The 22,524-nt window shown below is 42.5% G+C and overlaps 1 protein-coding gene across 2 annotated transcripts in view; it reads right to left on the bottom strand.

Annotated features, from left to right (window-relative positions):
* The window catches only part of satb2 (SATB homeobox 2), a 243,207-nt gene that overhangs the window by 52,135 nt on the left and 168,548 nt on the right, over positions 1-22,524 (bottom strand). For both annotated transcript variants that reach the window (XM_080198766.1, XM_080198767.1), the window contains exon 11: positions 18,911-19,108. In XM_080198766.1, the coding sequence (XP_080054892.1) occupies positions 18,911-19,108 (198 nt within the window). The remainder of the gene's footprint in view (positions 1-18,910; positions 19,109-22,524) is intronic.

The following is a 22,524-nucleotide window of genomic DNA, read 5'->3' as shown; positions in this document are numbered from 1 at the left end:
AGTATGGTGCAGCTATTCTCCTTGGTTGAGGGGTCAATCATGAGGGGACATAGTTTTAGGATGAGGGGCAGGAGATTCAGAGTGGATTTGAGAAAAACCTTTTTTACTCAGAGGGTGGTATGAATCTGCAATGCATTGCCTGGGAAGGTGGTGGAGGCCAGAGACCTTAAACCTTTAAAAAATATTTGGATGAGCACTGGAAATATCATAGCATTCAAGGACTTGGGCGCAAGGACTTATGTTTCCCCAGTGTCACTGATGTTTGGCCACAGATTGAGGACCACTTTTGACCTGTTGTGGCCAGAGGAGACCTGAGAAGTATTAACAAGGAACTGAGAAGTGTTAGTAAGGAACCGAGAAGGTCAGATGGACCAAAGAAAGACAAGAAAACTCTGGAAGGGAGAAACCGTGCTGACGAGAAACTACATGATGGGGAAAAATGGGGTCCTGCAACATTGGTCCAGACAGGTCGTGTGTCATACACTATACGCACCCATGATGAACGGGTCTGGAGAAGACACATGGATCAGCTGGTGGCTGCTCCACATCAAAGCAGGGAATTCCTCCCCAGTTCAGAATTGTTGCTAGAGGAGACTGAGAAACTGACTGAGTCTATTGTTCTGAAACTGAGGCAGTTCTGATCAGAGAGAAAATGTCAGCAGAAGCTGCGGATGACAGTAACCGGGTTAGAGGTTACCGGCTGAAGAACTTCTGAAAATGTGGGAAAAACAAGATCTGTGTGGCAACGGGATGGTTGTTCAGGAACTGGCATCCTCCAGATGGACTGATTATGTTCATGTAGACTTTTGATGGACATCGATAATACTATTCACAGTTGATGTCTTTGCATATAGTTGAACTGTGTATTTATATAATTGTTTTAAAAATGTGAATACATTATATGGGGAGGTGTGTTATACATGTTTGGGGCAGGCCCCTTTAAGATAATGGGTCAGGTGACCCAGGACTCAAGCTCCATCCTGGGTGGGGCTTGTTTAGTCAGTCTTGAGTTGACTGTGCTCGGATTAAGATGTGTTAATAAACTGTTCCAGTTAGTTTACTACCCACTGAGATCATGGTTTATTGTTAGTCTAATAGCAGACCATAACAGTCTGGTCATGGGGTAGTCGGTGAAGGGGTAGTTAGATCAAGAGTCAGGTCATCTGGGGGATAGTTAGAGATCAATCTGTAGTCAGGGGATTGTGTATTAGTCAGGAGGAGTCTAGAGGACAGTTAGGGTGGTTAAGGAAGTTGACGGAGTAAGGAGGGTAGTCTGGAATGTCATGGAGGTGGTGTAGTTGGATGGTTGCAAAGCGGGACGTGGTCTTAGCCAGCAATAGACCCAAAACTCAATCCAGGAACTTTTATTCAGCAGAGCCCTGTACCTCGTTATAGAAACATAGGAATTGGGAGTGGGAGTAGGCAATTCAGCTCTTCAAGCCTGTTCTGCCATTTAAGATGGTCATGGCTGATCCTATCATGGTCTCAACTCCATTTTCCCGGCTGTTCCCCACAGTCCTTTATCCCACTTTTTATCAGAAACATATCTATTTCTTTCTTGAATCTGTTGATCAATTTTGCCTCCACTGCACTCTGGGACAGAGTTCCACAGATTCATAATCCACAGAAAAGTAGCTTCTCCTCATCTCAGTTTTGAACCTGTCTCCTCTCATTCTATATATGATCTCTTGTTCTGGACTGTTCCATAAGGGGGAACATCTATTCAACAACCACCTCCCAGAGTGCCTGGATTCACTACAGTTTGCTTACCACTGCAATAGGTCCACGGTAGATGCCATTTTCCTAGCCCTGCACCCAACCCTGGAACACCTAGATAATAAGGACACCTATGTCAGCCTCCTGTTTATTGACTGCAGCTCAGCCTTCAGTGCCATTATTTCTACAAAACTCATCTCCAAACATCGTGGCCTGGCCTCAACTCCTCCCTCTGGACTGGATCCTGAACTTCCTAAGTCACAGACCACAATCAGTAAAGATAAGCAACAACACCTCCGTCACGATCATCCTCAACAGTGGTGCCCCACAAGGCTGTGTTCTCAGCTCCCTATCACACTCTTTATACACCCATGACTGAGTGACCAAATTACCCTGCAACTTGATTTTCACTGTAGTGGGTCAGATCCCAAAGAAGGATGAGACAGAGAATAGGAATGAGAGAGTATCTGGTGAACTGGTGCAGTGACAGTAATTTCTCTCTCAATGTCAACAAAATGAAGGAGTGGAGGTGGGGACGAAATAGAAATCATCGAAAGCTTCAAGTTTTTTGATGTTCGGATCACCAACAACTTGTCCTGATCCCCCCATGCTGACACTATAGTTAAGAAAGCCTCCCAACGCCTCTATTTTCTCAGAAGGCTAAGGAAATTTGGCATGTTAGCTACGACTCTCACCAACTTTTACAAATGTACCAAAAAATGCATTCTTTCTGGTTGTATCACAGCTTGGTATGGCTCCTATTCTGCCCAAGACCGCAAAAAGCTACAAAAGATTGTGAAAGTAGCCCAATCTATCACGCAAACCAGCCCCCCATCCATTGACTCTGTCTACACTTCCCGCTGCCTCGTCAAAGCAAACAGCATAATTAAGGACCCTACACACCCTGGACTCTTCCATCTTCTTCCACTATGAAAAATATACAGAAGTCTGAGATCACTTACCAACCGACTCAAGAATAGCTTCTTCCCTGCTGCTATCACACTTTTGAATTGACCTCCCTTGCGTTAAGTTGACCTTTCTTTACACCCTGGCTATGGCTGCAACACTACTTTTTGCACTCGCTTGTTTCCTTCTCTATGAACAGTATGCTTTCTCTGTACAGTGCACAAGAAACAATACTTTTCACTACATACTAATACATGTGACAATAATAAATCAAATCACATCTTATCAATCCACTTTAGTATTTTGTATCCCTTAATCAGATCCCCTCCATCTCCCCATCCCTCATTCTTCTAAACTCCAGCAAGCACAAGCCCAAGCTATTCAAATGCTCCTTGTACTTTCATGCCTGGAATCAATCTGGTGAACTTCCTCTGAATTGCCGCCAATGACACCACATTCTTCCTCACACAACTGGATGCGATACTCCTGCTGTGCCTTGTACAATTGTAACAACGCTACTTTTAAAACAGAGTCCTTTTGTAAAAAAAGCCAAGATTCCATTTGGCTTTCTTATTATATGCTGCACCTGCATACCAACTTTTTGCAATTCATGCACAAGGACACCCAGATCCCTCTGCACTGATGCACTTTGAATCTGTTTCCCATTTAGATAATAATTAGCCCTTTCATTTTTCCAATCAAAATGGATAACCTCGCACTTATCCATATCAAACTCCATCTGCCAGTTTCTGGCCCATTCTCTTAGCCTATCAATATCCTTCTGCACACTCTATGTCTTCATCACTGCCTGCTTTCCCACCTGTTTTAGTATCATTTGTGAACTTTGCTTTGTTACACTTTGTCCCTGTTTGCAGCTCATTTATATAGATAGTTGATACTAAATAGTTGAGATCTAAGACTGAATCCTGCGGCACCCCACTAATTCGCCATCCAGAGAAAGACCCATTTATCCTAATGCTCTGTTTTCTGTTAGTCAGCCAATCCTCTATTAAAGCCAATACTTTACCCCCAATCCCCTGGAACCTAACCTTCTGGATCAGTCTTTTATAAGGCAGTGTATCAAATGCCTTATGGAAGTCTAGGTATACCACATTCATAGGATTCCAGTTTTCTATCTTGCTGGTTACATCCTCAAAGAATTCCAGCATTTTTATCAAGCGTAACTTGCCATTCATAAAACCATAGTGACACGGGTGAATTGAGCTTTGTTTTTCCAAGTGTTCATCTCTTCCTTAATGATTGACTCCAGCAACTTCGCACCACAGAGGTCAAACTAACTGAACTATAGTTCCCACTTTTTGCCTGTATCCTTTTTTGAATAAGGTTGCCACATTATGTGTTTCCAATCCACTGGTACAAAGAACAAAGAACAATACAGCACAAGAACAGGCCCTTCAGCCTTCCAAGCCTGCACCGATCATGATGCCTGCCTAAACAAAAACTGTATGCACTTACAGAGTCTGTATCCTTCCATTCTAATGCAAATGCTCTTCAGAAGGATTTAAACTAACCTGAATTGAAGCTCCAGTGTACAGGAGGTTGAGAATAGTAAGGGCATCAATAAGGTTTCAAGTTCACAGGAGTGTACCGGCAGGTAGGAAGGTGGTTTGAAGTGTGTCTACTTCAAAGCCAGGAGCATTCGGAATAAGGTGGGTGAACTTGCAGCATGGGTTGGTACCTGGGACTTCGATGTTGTGGCCATTTCAGAGACATGGATGGAGCAGGGACAGGAATGGTTGTTGCAGGTTCTGGGGTTTACATGTTTCAGTAAAGATCAGGAAAGGTGGTAGAAGAGGGGGAGATGTTGCATTGTTAGTCAGGGACAGAATTACAGTGGCAGAAAGGACGTTTGATGAGGACTGGTCCACTGAGGTAGTACGGGCTGAGGTTAGAAACAGGAAAGGAGAGTTCACCCTGTTGGGAGTTTTCTAAAGGGCTCCAAAAAGTTCCAGAGGTGTAGAGGAAAGGATTGCAAAGATGATTCTGGATAGGAGCGAAAGTAGCAGGGTAGTTGTTGGGGGGTTTTAACTTTTCAAATATTGACTGGAAAAGCCATAGTTCGAGTACTTTAGATGGGTCAGTTTTTGTCCAATGTGTGCAGGAGGGTTTCGTGACACAGTATGTAGATAGGTCAACAAGAGGCGAGGCCACATTGGATTTGGTACTGAGTAATGAACAGGCCATGTGTTAGATTTGGCGGTAGGTAAACACTTAGGTGATAGTGACCACAATTCGATTATGTTTACATTAGCGATGGAAAGGGAAAGGTATATACCACAGGGCAAGAATTATAGCTGAGGAAAAGGTAATTATGATGCGATTAGGCGAGTTTTAGGATGCATAAGATGTGGCAGGAAACTGCAGGGGATGGGCACAATTGAAATGTGGAGCTTGTTCAAGGAACAGCTACTGCACGTCCTTGATAAGTATGTAACTGTCAGGCAGGAAGGAAGTGGTCGAGCAAGGGAACCGTGGTTTATTGAAGAAGTTGAATCACTTGTGAAGAGGAAGAAGGAGACTCATGTCAAGGTGAGATATGAAGGCTCAGTAGGGCACTTGAGAGTTACAAATTAGCCAGGAAGGACCTAAAGAGAGAGCTAAGAAGAGCCAGGAGAGGACGTGAGAAGCCTTTAGCAGGTATGATGAAGGAAAACCCTAAAGCTTTCTATAGGTAAGTCAGGAATAAAAGAATGACTAGGGTAAGATTAGGGCCAGTCAAGGACAGTAGTGGGAAGTTGTGTGTGGAGCCCGAAGGGATAGGAGAGGCGCTAAATGAATATTTTTCGTCAGTATTCACACAGGAAAAAGACAATGTTGTTGAGGAGAATACTGAGATACAGGATATTAGACTAGACAGGATTGAGGTTCATAAGGAGGTGGTGTTAGCAATTCTGGAAAATATGAAAATAGGTAAGTCCCTTGGGCCTCCCTCTGGGAGGCTAGGGAGGAGATTGCAGAGCCTTTAGCTTTGATCTTTAGGTCAACATTGTCTACAAGAATAGTGCCAGAAGAATGGAGGATAGCAAATGTTGTTCCCTTGTTCAAGAAGGGGAGTAGAGACAACCCTGGGAATTATAGACCAGTGAGCCTTACTTCTGTTGTGGGTAAAGTTTTGGAAAGGATTATAAGAGATAGGATTTATAATCATCTGGAAAGGAATAATTTGATTAGGGATAGGATAGTCAACACAGTTTTGTGAAGGGTAGGCCGTGCCTCACAAACCTTATTGAGGTCTATGAGAGGGTGACCAAATAGGTGGATGAGGGTAAAGCGGTTGATATGGTGAATATGGATTTCAGTAAAGCGTTTGATAAGGTTTGATAAGGTTCCCCATTGTAAGCTTTTGCAGAAGATATTCTTCTGCAAAAGCAGATTTGATTTGGTCTTTTAAGAGACTTTTAGATAAGTACATGGGATTTAGTAAGATAGAGGATTATAGGTAAGCCTAGTAATCTCTAAGGTATGAACATGTTTGGCACAACTTTGTGGGCCAAAGAGCCTGTATTGTGCTGGAGTTTTTCTATGTTTCTATTCTATATTTCTAAGATATGAAGACATGGGATTGAGGGTGATTTAGCAGTTTGGATCAGAAATTGGCTAGCTGTGAGAAGACAGAGGGTGGTGGTTGATGGGAAATGTTCATCCTGGAGTTCACTTACTAGTGGTATACCGCAAGGATCTGTTTTGGGGCCTTTGCTGTTTGTCATTTTTATAAATAACCTGGATAAGGGCATAGAAGGCAATAGTCATGGACTTGCCAACTTTAAGGGCATTTAAATGGTCATTGGATAAGCATATGGATGATATTGGAATAGTGTAGGTTAGATGAGCTTTAGATTGGTTTCACAGGTTGGCGCAACATCGAGGGCCGAAGGACCTGTACTGCACTGTAATGTTCTATGTTCACTCCCATCCTATTCATGTATTCTTCTAGAATGCCACTATCATATCTTTCCAGAATCCAGAGAATTTTGGAATATCATATTGCATCCACTGCCACCTCTCCCTCAACGTCAATAATACGAATGAGATTGTCATCAATCTCAGGAAGTGTAAAGGAGAACATGCCCCTGTCTACATCAATGGGGACGAAGTAGAAAGGGTCGAGAGCTTCAAGTTTTTAGGTATCCAGATCACCAACAACCTGTTCTGGTTCCCCTCATGCTGACACTATAGTTAAAAAAAGCCTACCAACATCTCCACTTTCTCAGAAGATTAAGGAAATTTGGCATGTCAGCCACGACTCTCACCAACTTTTACAGATGCACCATAGAAAGCATTCTTTCTGGTTGTATCACAGCTTGGTATGGCTCCTGCTCTGCCCAAGACCACAAGGAACTACAAAAAGTCATGAATGTAGCCCAATCCAACGCGCAAACCAGCCTCCCATCCATTAACTCTGTCTATTCTTTCTGCTGCCTCGGCAAAGCAGCCAGCATAATTAAGGATGGCACGCACCCTGGACATTGTCTTTTCCACCTTCTTCCTTTGGGAAAAACATACAAAAGTCTGAGGTCCCGTACCAACTGACTCAAGAACAGCTTCTTCCCTGCTACTATCAGACTTCTGAATGGACTTACCTTGCATTAAGTTGATCTTTCTCTACACCCTAGCTATGACTGTAAGAGTACATTTTGCACTCTCTCATTTCCTTCCCTAAGAACGGTATGTTTTGTCTGTATAGCATGCAAGAAACAATACTTTTCACTATGTGTTAATATGTGAAATTAATAAATCAGATCAAAAAACCTCCTTCAATATACTCTTGTGCAGGCCAGCAGCCGAAAGCTTATCTGCCTTTAATTCTGTCAGTTTACTTAATACATTGTCTCTTGTTATAATAATTTCACCAAGTCTGGACTGTGCTGCTTGGGAGCGTGGTAGAAGCAGGTTGCCTTTAAAAAGTACCTGGATGAGCACTTCATAACATTCCAGCTATGGGCCAAGTGTCGGTAAATGGGATCAGGTGAAAGATCATTTTGGTGCAGACTCAGTGAATCAAATGGCCTCTTCTGCACTGTATGTTTCTTTGATTCTACGTGTCGCACCAAAGGAAATTTTATTAGCAATAGAACTGTACCTTATTACAAAAACTTTTAGTCAGCAATAGAAGTATACCTCATTACATGAACTTTTTTTTCAGCAATAGACCTGCAGATCACTAGATAAACTTTTATTCAGCAGTAGGCCTGTACCTCACTGCAGGTACATTTATTCAGCAATGGACCTGACCTTGACTAAAAGTAATTTTAGTCAGCTTTTTGCTGAAAATGTACCTCACTAGAGGAAATTTTATTTAGTAGACCTGAACCTCACTCTAGGAAGTTTTATTCAGCAATAGACCTATACCTGACTACAGGAACATATACTCAGCAATAGAACTGTACCTCGCTAAAGTGACTTGTATTCAACAATAGATCTGTGCCTATTACAGAGACTTTTATTCAGCAATAGAACTGTACCTCTCAACAGGAAGGTTTATTTGCCAATAGACTTGTACATAGCTTTTATTCCAGAGTGGAACTGTGTCTCAGCACAGAAACATTGATTCAACAACAGAGGTGTACCACACAACAGGAACATTTATCCAACAATAGACCTGCACCTCACTACAGAAATTTTTATACAGCAATAGTTCTATACCTGACTACAGGAACTTTAACTTAGCAATGCACCTGTATCACACTATGGGAAATTTTATTCGGCAATGGGTCTGTGCCCAACTACAGGAACATATACTCAGCAATAGAACTATGCGTCACTACAGGTACTTTCATTCAGTAATAGACTTGTGCCTCACTATAGGAACTTTAGTTCATAGTAGAGCTGCACAGGGTTTCTGCTGAATAAATGTTCCTGTAGTGAGGTACAGGCCTATTGCTGAATTAAGGTCCATGTAGTGAGGTACAGGCCTATTGCTGAATAAATGTTTCTATAGTGACTACAGGAACCCCTATTCTACAATAGATCTGTACCTCACACGAACTTTAATTCAGCATTTGACATGTGCCTCACTGCATAGAAACATAGAAAATAGGAGCAGTAGTCCATTTGGTCCTTCAAGCCTGCTCCATCATTCATTATCATGGCTGAACATCCAACTCAATAGCTTGATCCTTCTTCCTCCCCACATCTTTTGCTCACCTTCATCCCAGCTATATCTAACTCCTTCTTGAAAACATACAATGTTTTGACCTCAATGTTTCTATGGTCACAAATTCCAAAGGCTTTCCTCTCCCTAGGTAAAGAAATTTCTCACAATTCATTTCTAAAAGATTTACTCCATAACCTTTGATTAGTGACATCCCCACCATTGGTAACATCCTTCCTGTATCTACCCTGTTAAAATTTTGTAGGTTTCCATGAAATCCTTCCTCATGCTTCTAAACTTCAGCATATATAATCATAACTGAATCAATCTCTCCACATACATAGTCCCATCATCCCAGGAATCAGTCTGGTAAACCTTCTCTGCATTCCCTTAAATGCAGGAACACCCTCCCTCAGATAATGGGTGGCATGGTGGCGCAATGGTTAGCATTGCTGCCTCACATAGCCAGGGATCCAGATTCAATTCCAGCCTTGGGTGTCTGTCTTGCACGTTCTTCTGGTGTCTGTGTGGGTTTCCTCCGGGTGCACCGTTTTTGCCCACATTCCAAAGATGTGTTGGTTAGGTAGATTGGCCATGCTAAATTGCCCCTTGGTGTCAGGGGTTTAGCAGGGTAAATACATGGAGTTAGGAATAGGGCCTGGCTAGGGTTGAAGACGGTACAGGCTTGACGGGTCGAATGACCTCCTCCACGCTGCTGTAATTCTATGATTTTTCTATGATAAGGAAACCAAGGCAGCACACAATATTTCAGACTCTGTAATAATTGCAGCAAGGGATCCCTGCTCCTGTACGAGGGAGGAAGTGTTAGGTGTATTAAGAAGCATTCAGGTAGACAAATCCTCAGGGCCAGATGGCATCTATCCCAGATTACTGAGGGAGACAAGGTAGGAAATTGCTGGGTTTCTAACAGAAACCTTTGTTGCCTCGTTGGTCACGGGTGAAGTCCCAGAGGATTGGAAAATAGCCAATGTTGTCCCGTTATTTAAGAAAGATAGCAAGGATAATCTAGGTAATTATAGGCTAGTGAGCTTGACGTCATTGATTGTGAAATTGTTGGAGAAGGTTCTTTGGGACAGGATCTATACACATTTTGAACTGAATGGCCTTATTAGTGACAGACAGTATGGCTTTGTATGAGGGAGGTCATGTCTCACTGATTTGATAGAGTTTTTTGACGAGGTGACAAAACTAATTGATGAGGGAAAGGCCATGGATGTTGTCTACGTGGACTTCAGTAAAGCATCTGACAATGGTCCCTTATGGCAGGCTGTGTAAAAGATTAAATCGCATGGGATTAAGGATGAACTAGCTAGATGGATTCAGAACTGGCATGGCCATGGAAGACAGAGTAGCAGTGGTAGGGTGTTTATCTGAATGGAGATCTGTATCTAGTGGGGCGTTCCGCAGGGATCAGTGCTGGGACCTCTGCTGTTTGTAATATCTATAAATGACTTGGAAGAAAAAGTAGCTTGTCCGATAATGAAAAAGATTGTCAGAGAATACAACACGATTTAGATGCACTGGAAATTGGGCAGAAAAATAGCAGATGGAATTTATTGCAGACAAATGCAAGTTTATGCATTTTGGTAGATCCAATTCAGGTGGAAGCGATAAAATAAATGGCAGAACCATCAGGAGCATAGGTACACAGAGATCTAGGAGTACAGGTCCACAAATCCTTAAAAGTGGGAGCACAGGAGGAAAAGTTGGTGAAGAAAGCACACTGCATGCTTGCCTTCATCGACCATGGCATCAAGTTAGTAAATGATGTTAGTTCTATAACACGTTAATTAGGCCACATTTGGAATATGTGTCCAATTCTGGTCACCACACTAACAGGAGGACAGGAAATGTGTAGAAAAGGTTTACCAGGATGTTGCCTGATATGGAGGGTATTAACTATGAGGAGAGATTAAATAAACTGGGGTAGTTCTCCCTGGAAAGATGGAGGCTGAGTGGTGACCTGATAGAAGTTTATAAAATTAGACAGAATTAGATAAATTAGATAAAATTAGCATAGGTATGGTGGACAGTTGGAAGCTTTTTCCCAGGACAGAAATTACAAGTCGAAGGGGTTACAAGTTCAAGTTAAGGCGGAGGAAGAATCATGGAGATGTGCGGGCGAAGTTTTTTTCACACAGCGGGTGGTGGGGGCCTGGAATGCACTGCCATGTGAGGTGGTTGAGGCAGTTACATTGGCAGCATTTAAGACTTATCTGGATAGACACGCGAACAGGCAGGGGATAGATAGGGGAAAATTAGAATAGATGAAGGTATAGATAGGACACTGTGATTGGCATAGGCTTGGTGGGCTGAAGGGTTTGTTCCTGTGCTGTTCTTTGTTCTCGAACTCTTTTGCTATAAAGGTCAACATATCATCTGCCTTCTTTACTGCCTGAAGTACCTACTTGCTTACCTTCAGTGGTTGCTATACAAAGACAGCCAGGTCTCATTTCTCATTCTCTTCTCAATTTAAAACCTTTCAGACAATATCTTCCTGTTTTTGATAATAAAGTGGATAACCTTACATTTATCCACATTAAACTGCATCTGGCCATGCACTTACCCACTCACTCAGCTTGTTCAAACCACACTTAAGCATTTCTGCATCCTTCTCACAGCTTACCTTCCCACCCAGCTTTGTGTCATCTGTAAATAGAGGCAGAGAATCATAGAGGTTTATAGCATGGAAACAGGCCCTTCGGCCCAAATTGTCCATGCTGCACTTTTTTTAACTCCTAAGCTAGTCCCAATTGGCTGCATTTGGCCCATATCCCTCTATACACATCCTACTCATGTAACTTTCTAAATGGTTTTTAAAAGACAAAATTGTACCCGCCTCTACCACTACCTCTGGCAGCTTGTTCCAGCCACTCACCACCCTCTGTGTGAAAGAATTGCCTCTCTGAACACTTTTCTACCTCTCCCCTCTCACCTTAAACCTTCACCCTCGAGCTTTAGACTCCCCTACCTTTGGGAAAAGATATTGACTATCTAGCTGATCTGTGCCCCTCAATATTTTATAGACCTCTATAAGATCACCCTCAGCCTTCTACGCTCCAGAGAAAAAAATCCCACTCTATCCAGCCTCTCCTTTTAACTCAAACCATCAAGTCCCAGTAGCATCCGAGTAAATCTTTTCTGTACTCTTTCTACTTTAATGATATCCTTTCTGTAATAGGGTGACTAGAACTGTACACATTACTCCAAGTGCGGCTTATCAACATCTTGTACAACTTCAACAAGAAGTCCCAACTTCTGCATTCAATATTATGACCAATGAAATTGAGCATGCCGAATGCCTTCTTCACCACTCTGTCCACCTGTAACTCCACTTTTAGGGAGCTATGAACAAGTACTCCTAAATCACTTTGTTCTGTAACTCTTTCTGACGCTCTACCATTAACTGAGTAAGTCCTGCCCTGATTCAATCTACCAAGGTGCATCACCTTGCATTTATCTAAATTAAACTTCATCTGCCATTCATCAGTGCACTGGCCCAATTGATCAAAACCCCATTGCAATCTGAGATAACCTTCTTCACTGTTCACTATGCCACCAATCTTGATGTCACCTGCAAACTTACTAACCATGCCTCCTATATTCTCATCCAAATCAATAATATAAATGACAAATAACAGTAGATCCAGCACTGATCTCTGAGGCACACTGCTGGTCACAGTCCTCCACTTTAAAGAACAACCCTCTACAACCACCCTCCATCTTCTGTCATCAAGCCAATTTTGTATCCATTTAGCTACTTCACCCTGGATCCCATGAGATTTAACCTTATGCAACAACCTACCATGTGGTATGTTGTCAAAAGCCTTGTTAAAGTCCACGTGGAAAGCATCAACTGCACTGCCCTCATCTACCTTCTTGGTTAACCTTCTTGGTTAAAGTTTAATTTTGGTAGGAATAATGGTAGGAAGGATTATCACTTACGTGGCGAAAAACTGCAGCAGGTGACGGTGCAGAGGGACCTTGGGGTCCTTGTGCATGAGTCGCAAAAACCCAGCTTGCAGGTGCAGCAGGTGATCAGGAAGGCGAATGGGATGCTGGCCTTCATAGCGAGGGGGATTGAATATAAAAGTAGGGAGGTCTTGCTGCGGCTGTATAGGGCATTGGTGAGACCGCAGCTGGAGTACTGTGTGCAGTTTTGGGCGCCGTACTTACGCAAGGATATTTTGGCCTTGGAGGGAGTGCAGAGGAGGTTTACTAGGCTGATGCTGGAGTTGAGGGGGTTGAGCTATGAGGAGAGACTGAATAAACTAGGCTTGTACTCGTTAGAGTTTAGAAGAATGAGGGGAGATCTCATTGAGACGTATAAGATGATGAATGGGATGGATAGGATAGAGGTGGAGAGACTCTTCCCGCTCAGAAAGGACAGTAGGACTAGGGGGCACAGCCTCAAGATAAAGGGGGGCGGTTTAGAACGGAGTTGAGGAAGAACTTCTTCACTCAAAGGGTGGTGAATCTCTGGAATTCTCTGCCCGTTGAAGTGGTGGAAGCTACCTCGCTCAATATTTTTAAGACGCGGGTTGATGGGTTTTTGATAAGAGAGGGGATTAAGGGTTATGGGGAGAGGGCGGGAACGTGGAACTGAGCCACGACAGATCAGCCATGATCTTATTGAATGGCGGGGCAGGCTCGAAGGGCTAGATGGCCTACTCCTGCTCCTATTTCTTATGTTCTTATGTTCTTAACCTTTCAAAAAACTCAATCAAATTTGTGAGACATGATTTTCCACTCACAAAGCCATGCTGACTGTCCCTAATTAATCATTGCATCTCTAAATGCTTGTAGATTCTGTCTCTTAAAATACCTTCCAACAACTTACCCACAACTGATGTGAACTGTAGTTCCCAGGCTTTTCCCTGCAGCCCGTTTTAAACAAAAGCATAACATTTGCCACCCTCCAATCTTCTGACCTCTCACCTGTGATTATCGATGATTCAAATATCTCTGCTAGAGGACCCTCAATTTCTTCCTTAGCCTCCCATAATGTCCTGGGATACACTTCATTAGGTCCCAGGGATTTATCTACCTTGGTGTGTTTTAAGACTTCTAGCACCTCCTTCTCTGTAGTATGTACATCCTCATGACATTACTACCACAGTTTACCAAGCGCTTTGATAAAATGGGTGGAATCGTACAACCATTCATGCCAGCGAGATTTTCTGGTCCCATTGCAGTGAATGGAGATTCGGCTGGGCACCAAATTCTCTGACCTCACTGCAATAGCTGTAGGATATGAATGGCCAGTAAGATCATGCCCAATGTCTTTAATATTGGATTCTGGAACATTTATTCAGCAATAGACTGTACTTCACTACAGAAACCTTTAATCAGGAACAGACCTATGCCTCACCCTAGGAATTTTCATTCAGCAATATGCCTGTACCTCACTACAAAGACATTTATCCAGCAATAGACCTGTATCTCACTCCAGGAGCCTTTATTCAGCAATAGAAAGGAGAGGTGATGGCCTAGTGGTATTATCACTAGACTATTAATCTATAAACTCAGCGAATGTTCTGGGTAACTGGGTTCGAATACTGCCACAGTAGATGGTGGAATTTGAATTCAATAAAAAAAATCTGGAATTAGGAATCTATTGATGATGATGAAACCAGTGTTGGAAAAACCTATCTGGTTCACTAATGTCCTTTAGGAAAGGAAATCAGCCATTCTTATCTGGTCTGGCCTGCGTGAGCCACAGCAACGTGATTGACTCTCAACTGCCCTCCAAAGGCAACTAAGGATGGGCACTTCATGTTGTGATGTGCCTGCATTGGACTGGGGTAAACACAGTAAAAATTGACAACACCAGGGACTAACCCCAAAAGCTAGTGAGTTTACTATCAAACAAATCGGTAGGACTTAAACCTGGTGTTGTCAGACTTTTTACTGCACTTAATGTTGGCCAGCCAGCGACACCCATGTCCCACAAATAAATAAAATAACTTCACCACAGGAGCCTTTATTCAGCAATAGAACTAGATCTCCACAAGAACCTATATTCAGCAATAAACTTGTACCTCACTACAGGAACTTTTGCTCAACAATAGACTTATACCCATTACAGAAAGCTTTATTTCGCGATAGAGTTGTAGCTCTCTACAGGAGCATTTATTCAGTACATTTCAGTACTTTACTCTAGAAACTTACATTCACAGAAACCTCTACCTCACTACAGGAAAATTTCTTCAGCAATAAGTCTTTCCTTCACTACAGGAACCTTTACTCAGAAAGAGAAGATAGGAGCAGGAGGAGGCCATTTGGCTGTTTGAGCCTGCTCCGTCATTCATTACGAATCATGGCTGATCATCCAACTCAATAGCCTAATCCTGCTTTTTCCCCCATAACCTTTTATCCTATTCACCCCAAATGTTACATCCAACTGCTTCTTGAATACATTCAATGTTTTGGTGTCAATTACTTCCTTTTATAATGAATTCCCAGGCCCACCACTCTTTGGGTGAAGAATTGTCTCCTCACCTCCATCCTAAATGGTCTACCCTGAATCCTCGAACTGTGACCCGTCCGGACTCCTTCACCATTGGGAATATCCTCCCTGCATTCACCCTGTCTAGTCCTGTTAGATTTAATAAGTCTCTGACATCCCCCCTCATTCATCTGAACTCCAGCGAAAACAATCCTAAACTAGTCAATCTCTCCTCATACATCAGTCCCGCCATCCTGGAATCAGCTTGGTAAACCTTCGCTGCACTCCCTCAAGACCAAGAACATCCTTCGTCAGAAAAGGAGATGAAAACTGCACACAATACCCCAGGTTTGACCTCGCCAAGGCCTTGTACAATTGCAACAACATATCCCTGCTCCTGAACTCAAACCTTCTCGCAGTGAGGACCAACATGCCATTTGCCTTCCTTTACTGCTTGCTGTACCTGCATGTTTACCTTCAGTGACTGGTGCACAAGGACACCCAGGTCCCACTGCACACTCCCCTCTCCCAATTTAACATTCCCAATTGATCAAGTCCCAGGGATTTATCTACCAGAACAGAACCTCATTACAAGGAATTTAATGCAGCAACGTGCCTGTACCTTACTAAGGGAACATTAATTCAACAATAAACATATATCACATGACAGGATGTTCTACTTGTTAATAGAACATAGAACATAGAACATAGAACATTACAGCGCAGAACAGGCCCTTCGGCCCACGATGTTGCGCCGACCAGTTTTTTAAAAAAAAACACTGACCCACAAATCTAAACCAATCCCTTTTCGTCCATAAACCTATCCATAGATCTCTTAAACGCCCCCAAACTAGGCGCATTTACAACCGCAGCAGGCAGGGCATTCCAATCCCTCACCACCCTTTGGGTAAAGAACCTACCCCTGACATCCATCCTATAACTACCACCCCTTAATTTAAAGCCATGCCCCCTCGTGCTAGCATTCTCCATCCGAGGAAAAAGGCTATCACTATCCACCCTATCTAAACCTCTAATCATCTTATATGTTTCAGTAAGATCCCTTCTTAGCCTCCTTCTTTCCAGCGAAAACAACCCCAAATCCCTCAGTCTCTCCTCATATGACCTCCCCTCCATACCAGGCAACATCCTGGTAAACCTCCTCTGCACCCTCTCCAAAGCCTCAACGTCCTTCCTGTAATGTGGGGACCAGAACTGCACACAGTACTCCAAGTGCGGCCGCACTAGAGTTGTGTACAGTTGCAACATGACGCTGCAACTCCTAAATAATAATAATAATAATAACAATAATAGACCTATACCTCACCACAGACACCTTTATTCTGCAATACACTATACCTCACAAGAGGAATTTTTATTCATCAATAGTAGATCTGTACCCCATTATAGAAACCTTTATTCAGAAATAAACCTGGCGCTTAGTACAGGAAACTTCCTTCAGCAGATGATGTGTACCTCACTGCAAGATGTTTCATTTATTAATAGACTTGGAGCTATATTGGGACGGCACGGTAGCACAGTGGTTAGCACTGCTGCTTCACAGCAGGGACCTGGGTTTGATTCCCGACTTGGGTCACTGTCTGTGTGGAGTTTGCACATTCTCCTAGTATCTGCGTGGATTTCCTCTCACAGTCCAAAGACGTGCGGGTTAGGTTGATTGGCCGTGCTTAAATTGCCCCTTAGTGTCCTGAGTTGTGTAGGTTAGAGGGATTAGTGGGTAAAATATGTAGGGATATGGGGGTAGGGCCTGGGTGGGATTGTGGTTGGTGCAGACTCACTGGGCTGAATGGCCTCTTTCTGTATTGTAGGGTTTCTATGATTCTAGCTCAGTACAGATTCCTTTATTCCACAAAAATCCTGTTCAATAAAAAGAAGGAAGCATATATCAGGTTTAGGCCACTGGGTCAAGTGAATCCTTTGAGGAGTACAGGAAGTCTAGGAGTACACTGAAAAGAGAAATCAGCAGGGCAAAAAGGGGACATGAGATAGCTTTGGCAGGCAAGGTAAAGCAGAATCAAAGAGATTCTATAAGGATAGTAAGGGCAAAAGAGTAACTGGGGAGAGAATAGGAGCCCTTAAAGATCAATAAGGTTGTCTGTATGTGGAGCCATGATGTGGAGATGCCAGCATTGGACTGGGATAAGCACAGTAAGAAGTCTCACAATACCAGGTTAAAGTCCAAATAAACCTGTTGGACAATACCAGGTTAAAGTCCAAATAAACCTGTTGGACTTTAACCTGGCATTGTGAGACTTCTTTCTATATGTGAAGCTACAGGAGATGGGCAAGATCCTAAAGGAATATTTCTCATCAATATTTCCTGTGGAGAAAGACATGGAAGCTAGGGAACTCAGGCAAGTAAATAGTGATGTATTGAAAAGTATCCACATTACAGAAGAGGTGGTACTGGAGGTCTTAAAACACATAAAAGGTAGATAAATCCCCAGGACCTGATCAAGTGTATCCCAAGCTGGAAACCTTACAAAGTATTTGGATGAGCACTTGAAACAACATATCATTCAAGGATGCAAGAAAAGTGCTGGAAAATGGGGTTAGCCCATTTAGTAGTAGTTACTGTCGATGGGCCAAAGGGCGTTTTCTGCACTGTATGACTCTATGTCATGGGAACACCATCATCTGCAAGCTCCCCTCAAATTGCTCACCACCCTAACATGGAAATATATTGCCATTTCTTCAGCATTGCTGGTTCAAATTCCTGGAACTCCTTCCCTAACAATACTGTACCTAAACCACAGAGGCTGCAGTAGTTCAAGAAGGCAGCTCACCAACATCCTCCCAAGGGCAATTATGGATGGATAATAAATGCTGGCCTAGCTAGCAACACCCACATCCTACGAACGAATATGAAAAAAAACACACAAACTTGGTGACATTGAAAGCTGCCTTGTTATTATGACCTCTGGTTGACTAGTTGATGCTTCTGTGAAAATAAACCTTGACAGGACATGAACACAGAAACATTTCTTGCTTGGAAAGACAAATTAAGGGGGTTGTGTCAGCTGCCCATTATGTTCACTGCTACATTCGGAATTCCAGTGACTTCAATAGAGCTGAATGATGGAATGTCTAACTGGCAGCTGATGCCATCATGCCCATTTAATGTGACCATCCAAGGCAAATTTCTACCCCATGATTTTTTTTTCATGCTTCTTCTGGTGCTTGTTAACCTGAGGAGAGATTGTTGCTGAAGAATGATGTCCTTTCCATTTCATTTGCCCAATGATAACATCAGGTAAAGAACAGATAGAGAGAAACCACACTGTTGCGCAGTTGGCTTTTACCCAGCAGGTGCTGGATTGAGGCTGCCTCAATTAATTTCACATAAGACTCATGCAACAGACTAAATCTTTCATCCCATCAGTATACCAAGTCCCAGAAGCAAAAGGTCAGTGCCTAATCTATCGCAAAATACAGTTGCTCCAAAGGGAGATATTTGATGTAAACATTACCATCATTTCACAGCATACTGAGAACAGCCTGCATAGTTGATACCAGAATAACTTGTATTCCCAGTTGTAACCACTGCACATAACTCATCAGTCATATCACAAGGAGCAAAGATTATTCATGAACTATGTCAGCTTACAACTTACATTGATTTAGATGCCTTGGGAAGCTTTTACTAAGAATTACTGTCACAACCAAAGCAACAGAAAAGATCATCCTACCTGGATAGGTTCCGGAGACAGTTGGACAACGTGTTGCAAACGTTCATTGTGATGGTGACGAGATTCCTCTTCATAAACTATGTCCCTTTCAGACTGAGGAAGGCTCAGAAAACGCAGGATAGTGCACAGATTTTCCCACAAGGTCCTGTTCTCTGGAGTTGGATTTTCTTTCCAACGGAGCAACTCACACAGCCATCCCTGTGGCAGGAAGATTGAGAAAAGATATCAATGCTGAGCTGGGAAATTAAAATGTTCTGCCCTTTCACAAAAAGAAAAAATCTATTTTAATCACACTGGCAAGCAAATTAAACAAAGCATTGCTCCGTGTCCGACAAGTGTCTGTTACAATTCAGATGAATGGTAAAATTACAATCGTAGAGTAGTAGCGTCATTCCAGGTAGCAAATACACCTCAGTCCATCAAGTTGAAGAGAAATCAATGAAATCAATGAGAAATTATGACTTCTTTGAACAGCAAGAAATGCTTTGGTTTTTCAACAGTTTAATATTGAGAGACAGTAGTCCCAAGTAAGTCATAAACAATGAAAGCATTTTTTTTTGGCAACTGGATGCAATTTAGAGGTAATAAGCAAGGAAAAATAAAAATCCACTTTGCAACAAGGCTGCCTCCAGCAAGACGAAAAGTGCAGGAGGCCATTTGGAGGGAATCCAATATGGGAGTGGCCATTGAGTCTGTTATAATTTTCATAAATATACTTATGAACAGTTTCAAAAATTATTCAATATTGGTCAGAAATCTCCAACCTTGCCCTTTGCTGGGATTCTCCAGTCCCATTGCAGTGAATGAAGATTTGGCTGAGCGCCAAATTCACCGCTCTCATTGGCAGCAGCAGTGAGGCGTATGAGACTGGAGAATTCCGGCCATAGTTTCTGGCTCGTGATAGATTTGCAAAATGTAAATCTCCTCAGTTGTATCAAGAGTTTGCACATGCAATCCATGCCAAACACCAGTCAAACAGAAATTACATGTTCAAATGTTTTGTCTTTACAGCTTTATATTTCATAATACTGGTTGATCCTGGGCTGAGCTCTCATTAGTCTTGCACTGACTCGCATGGTGTGATAAATTGTGTATGAATTCTTATTGTTGCAAGAGTTGTGATATCATTGATCAGCCCACGACCACACATCAAATCATTCCCAAAATGGAGTCAGATTTACAAAGATTAATTTTTTATTTTAATACTATGCTGGCTATAGTAAAGTCTCTCTAGTTAATTTGCCAATGTTTAGGCAGAGATTATGATTAAGTGGCTTTAAAAATATGTCTGTTTACTCACTTGCAACTAATGACAGTAAATTTTACTTGGGAACTCCCAAATCATAGAATTTCTACAATGCAGAAGGAGGCCATTCAGCCCATCGAGCCTACGCTAACAACAATCCCACCCAACCCTATCCCCGTAAACCCATGTATTTACCCTGCACATCCCCCTAACACTAAGGGGCAATTTAGCATAGCCAATCCACCTAACTAGCACATTTATATTGTTGTTAAACATACAGCACAGAAGCTTTTGCTCTGCTACTAGCCCAGGACCAGGAGAAATTATTAGATTTTGGAACTAATGTTCAGAAACAATTGGATAATTTATTTAAGCCATAGCGACAGTCACAATGTGAAGATTTTTTTTGGGGAGTAAGCCATTTTTGTGTTGCGTAGGAAGGCAGGGACACACTTGTCTCTTGAACCTGTTCTGCCATCCAATTAGATCATATCTGATCATATCTCAACTCCGTTCATTTAGGAACATAGCAAGTAGAAGCAGTAGGATGTTATTTGGCTTTTCTAACCTGCTCTACCATTCATTATCATGGCTGATCATCCAAATCAATAGCCTGATCCCCTTTGCCTCAGGTGTTACATTTAACTGTCTCTTGAAAACATTCAATGTGTTGGCATTTATACTTTGTGGTAGCAAATTCAATAGGCTGACCACACTCAGGGTGAAGCAATTTCTCCTCTTTCCTAAATACATGGGTTTACAGGGATAGGGCCAGGTGGATTATTGTTGGTGTAGGCTCAATGGGCTGAATGGCCTTCTTCTGCGCTGTCTACCCTATTTCCTCAGACTATGACCCCTGGTCCTGGACACCCCACCATCAGGAACATCATTCTTCCATCCACCCTATCTAGTCCTGTTAGAATTTTATAGGTTGCTATGAGAACTCCCTCATTCTTTTGAACTGCAGCAAATACAATCCTAACCAATTCAATCTCTCCTCATATCTCAGTCTACCATTCCAGGCATCAGTCTGGCAAACTTTCTCTACATTCCATCGAGAGCAAAGACATTCTTTGTCTTTGACCAATATCCCAATAGATTTTTAGGAAAGGCTGAGGGACTTGAGGTTATTTTCGTGAGAGAGAAGAAGGTTAAGAGGTGACCTAATTGAGGCATACAAGATGATCAGAGGATTAGGTAGGGTAGACAGTGAGAGCCTTTTTCCTCGGATGGTGATGGCTAACACGAGGGGACATAGCTTTAAATTAAGGGGTGATAATTATAGGACTCACGTCAGAGGTAGGTTCTTCACTCAGAGGGTAGTAAGGGCGTGGAATGCCCGCCTGCAGCAGTTGCGGACTCGCCAACTTTAAGGGCATTCTAATGGTCAGTGGATAGGCATATGGATAACATTGGAATAGTTTAGGTTAGAGGGTCATTAGATTGGTTCCACTGGTCGGCGCAACATTGAGGGCCGAAGGGCCTGTACTGCGCTGTAATGTTCTATGTTCTACCAGTATAGGCTTGGAAACTTTTATTAACTCAGCATTCTTTGGGTGAGGAAGGAGGAGGAGGAATGAAGTACAGATTCCCACTACCTTAGCGTGAAATTTGCTTCTGCCATCACTCCTGAATACCTAGGCCTAATTTTGGGATTGCATCCCTTTGTCCTGCATTCCCCACACGAGGAAATACTTTCACTGGCTTATTCCCAGAATTTACTTAATCCTCTTTCGAATGTTACTATTGAATTTCTTTCTACCACCGTTTCATAAATGCATTCCAAATCACAGCAACTTGGCTATATAAAAATAACGTTCCCTTATGTTACCCCTGGTACTTACGCCAATCATCTTAGATCTATGACCTCTGGTTCACAACCCTTTTGTGACTGAAAACAGTTTCTCTTTAATTACTCTTGTTACAAAGTTTGGCAGTTTTGATCTCCTTTTCTGAGGAAGGATATTCTTGCTCTCGAGGGAATGCAGTGAAGGTTTACCAGGTTGGTTCCGGAGATGGCGGGACTGATGTATGAGGAGAGATTGACTCTGACTCTATGAGGTTAGGATTGTTTTCGCTGGAGTTCAGACAAATGAAGGGGGATCTCACAGAAACTTATAAAGTTCTAACAGGACGAGACATGTAGATGCAGGGAGGATATTCCCGATGGTGGGGGACTCCAGAACCAGAGCTCACAGTTTGAGGATTCAGGGTAGACCATCTAGGATGGAGGTGAGGAGACATTTTTTTCACCCAAAAGTGATGAGCCTGTGGAATTCATTATCACAGAAAGAAGTTGATGCCAGAACATTGAATGTATCCAAGAGGTAGCTGATATAGCACTTAAGGCAATTCGGATCAAAGGTTA

This window comes from Carcharhinus amblyrhynchos, chromosome 11 (assembly GCF_965287045.1).
Source record: "Carcharhinus amblyrhynchos chromosome 11, sCarAmb.v2.hapA, whole genome shotgun sequence".
Taxonomy (NCBI): Eukaryota; Metazoa; Chordata; class Chondrichthyes; order Carcharhiniformes; family Carcharhinidae; genus Carcharhinus; species Carcharhinus amblyrhynchos.
Note: the sequence above shows the minus strand (reverse complement) of the source record. Positions and strands in the feature narration are given on the sequence as shown.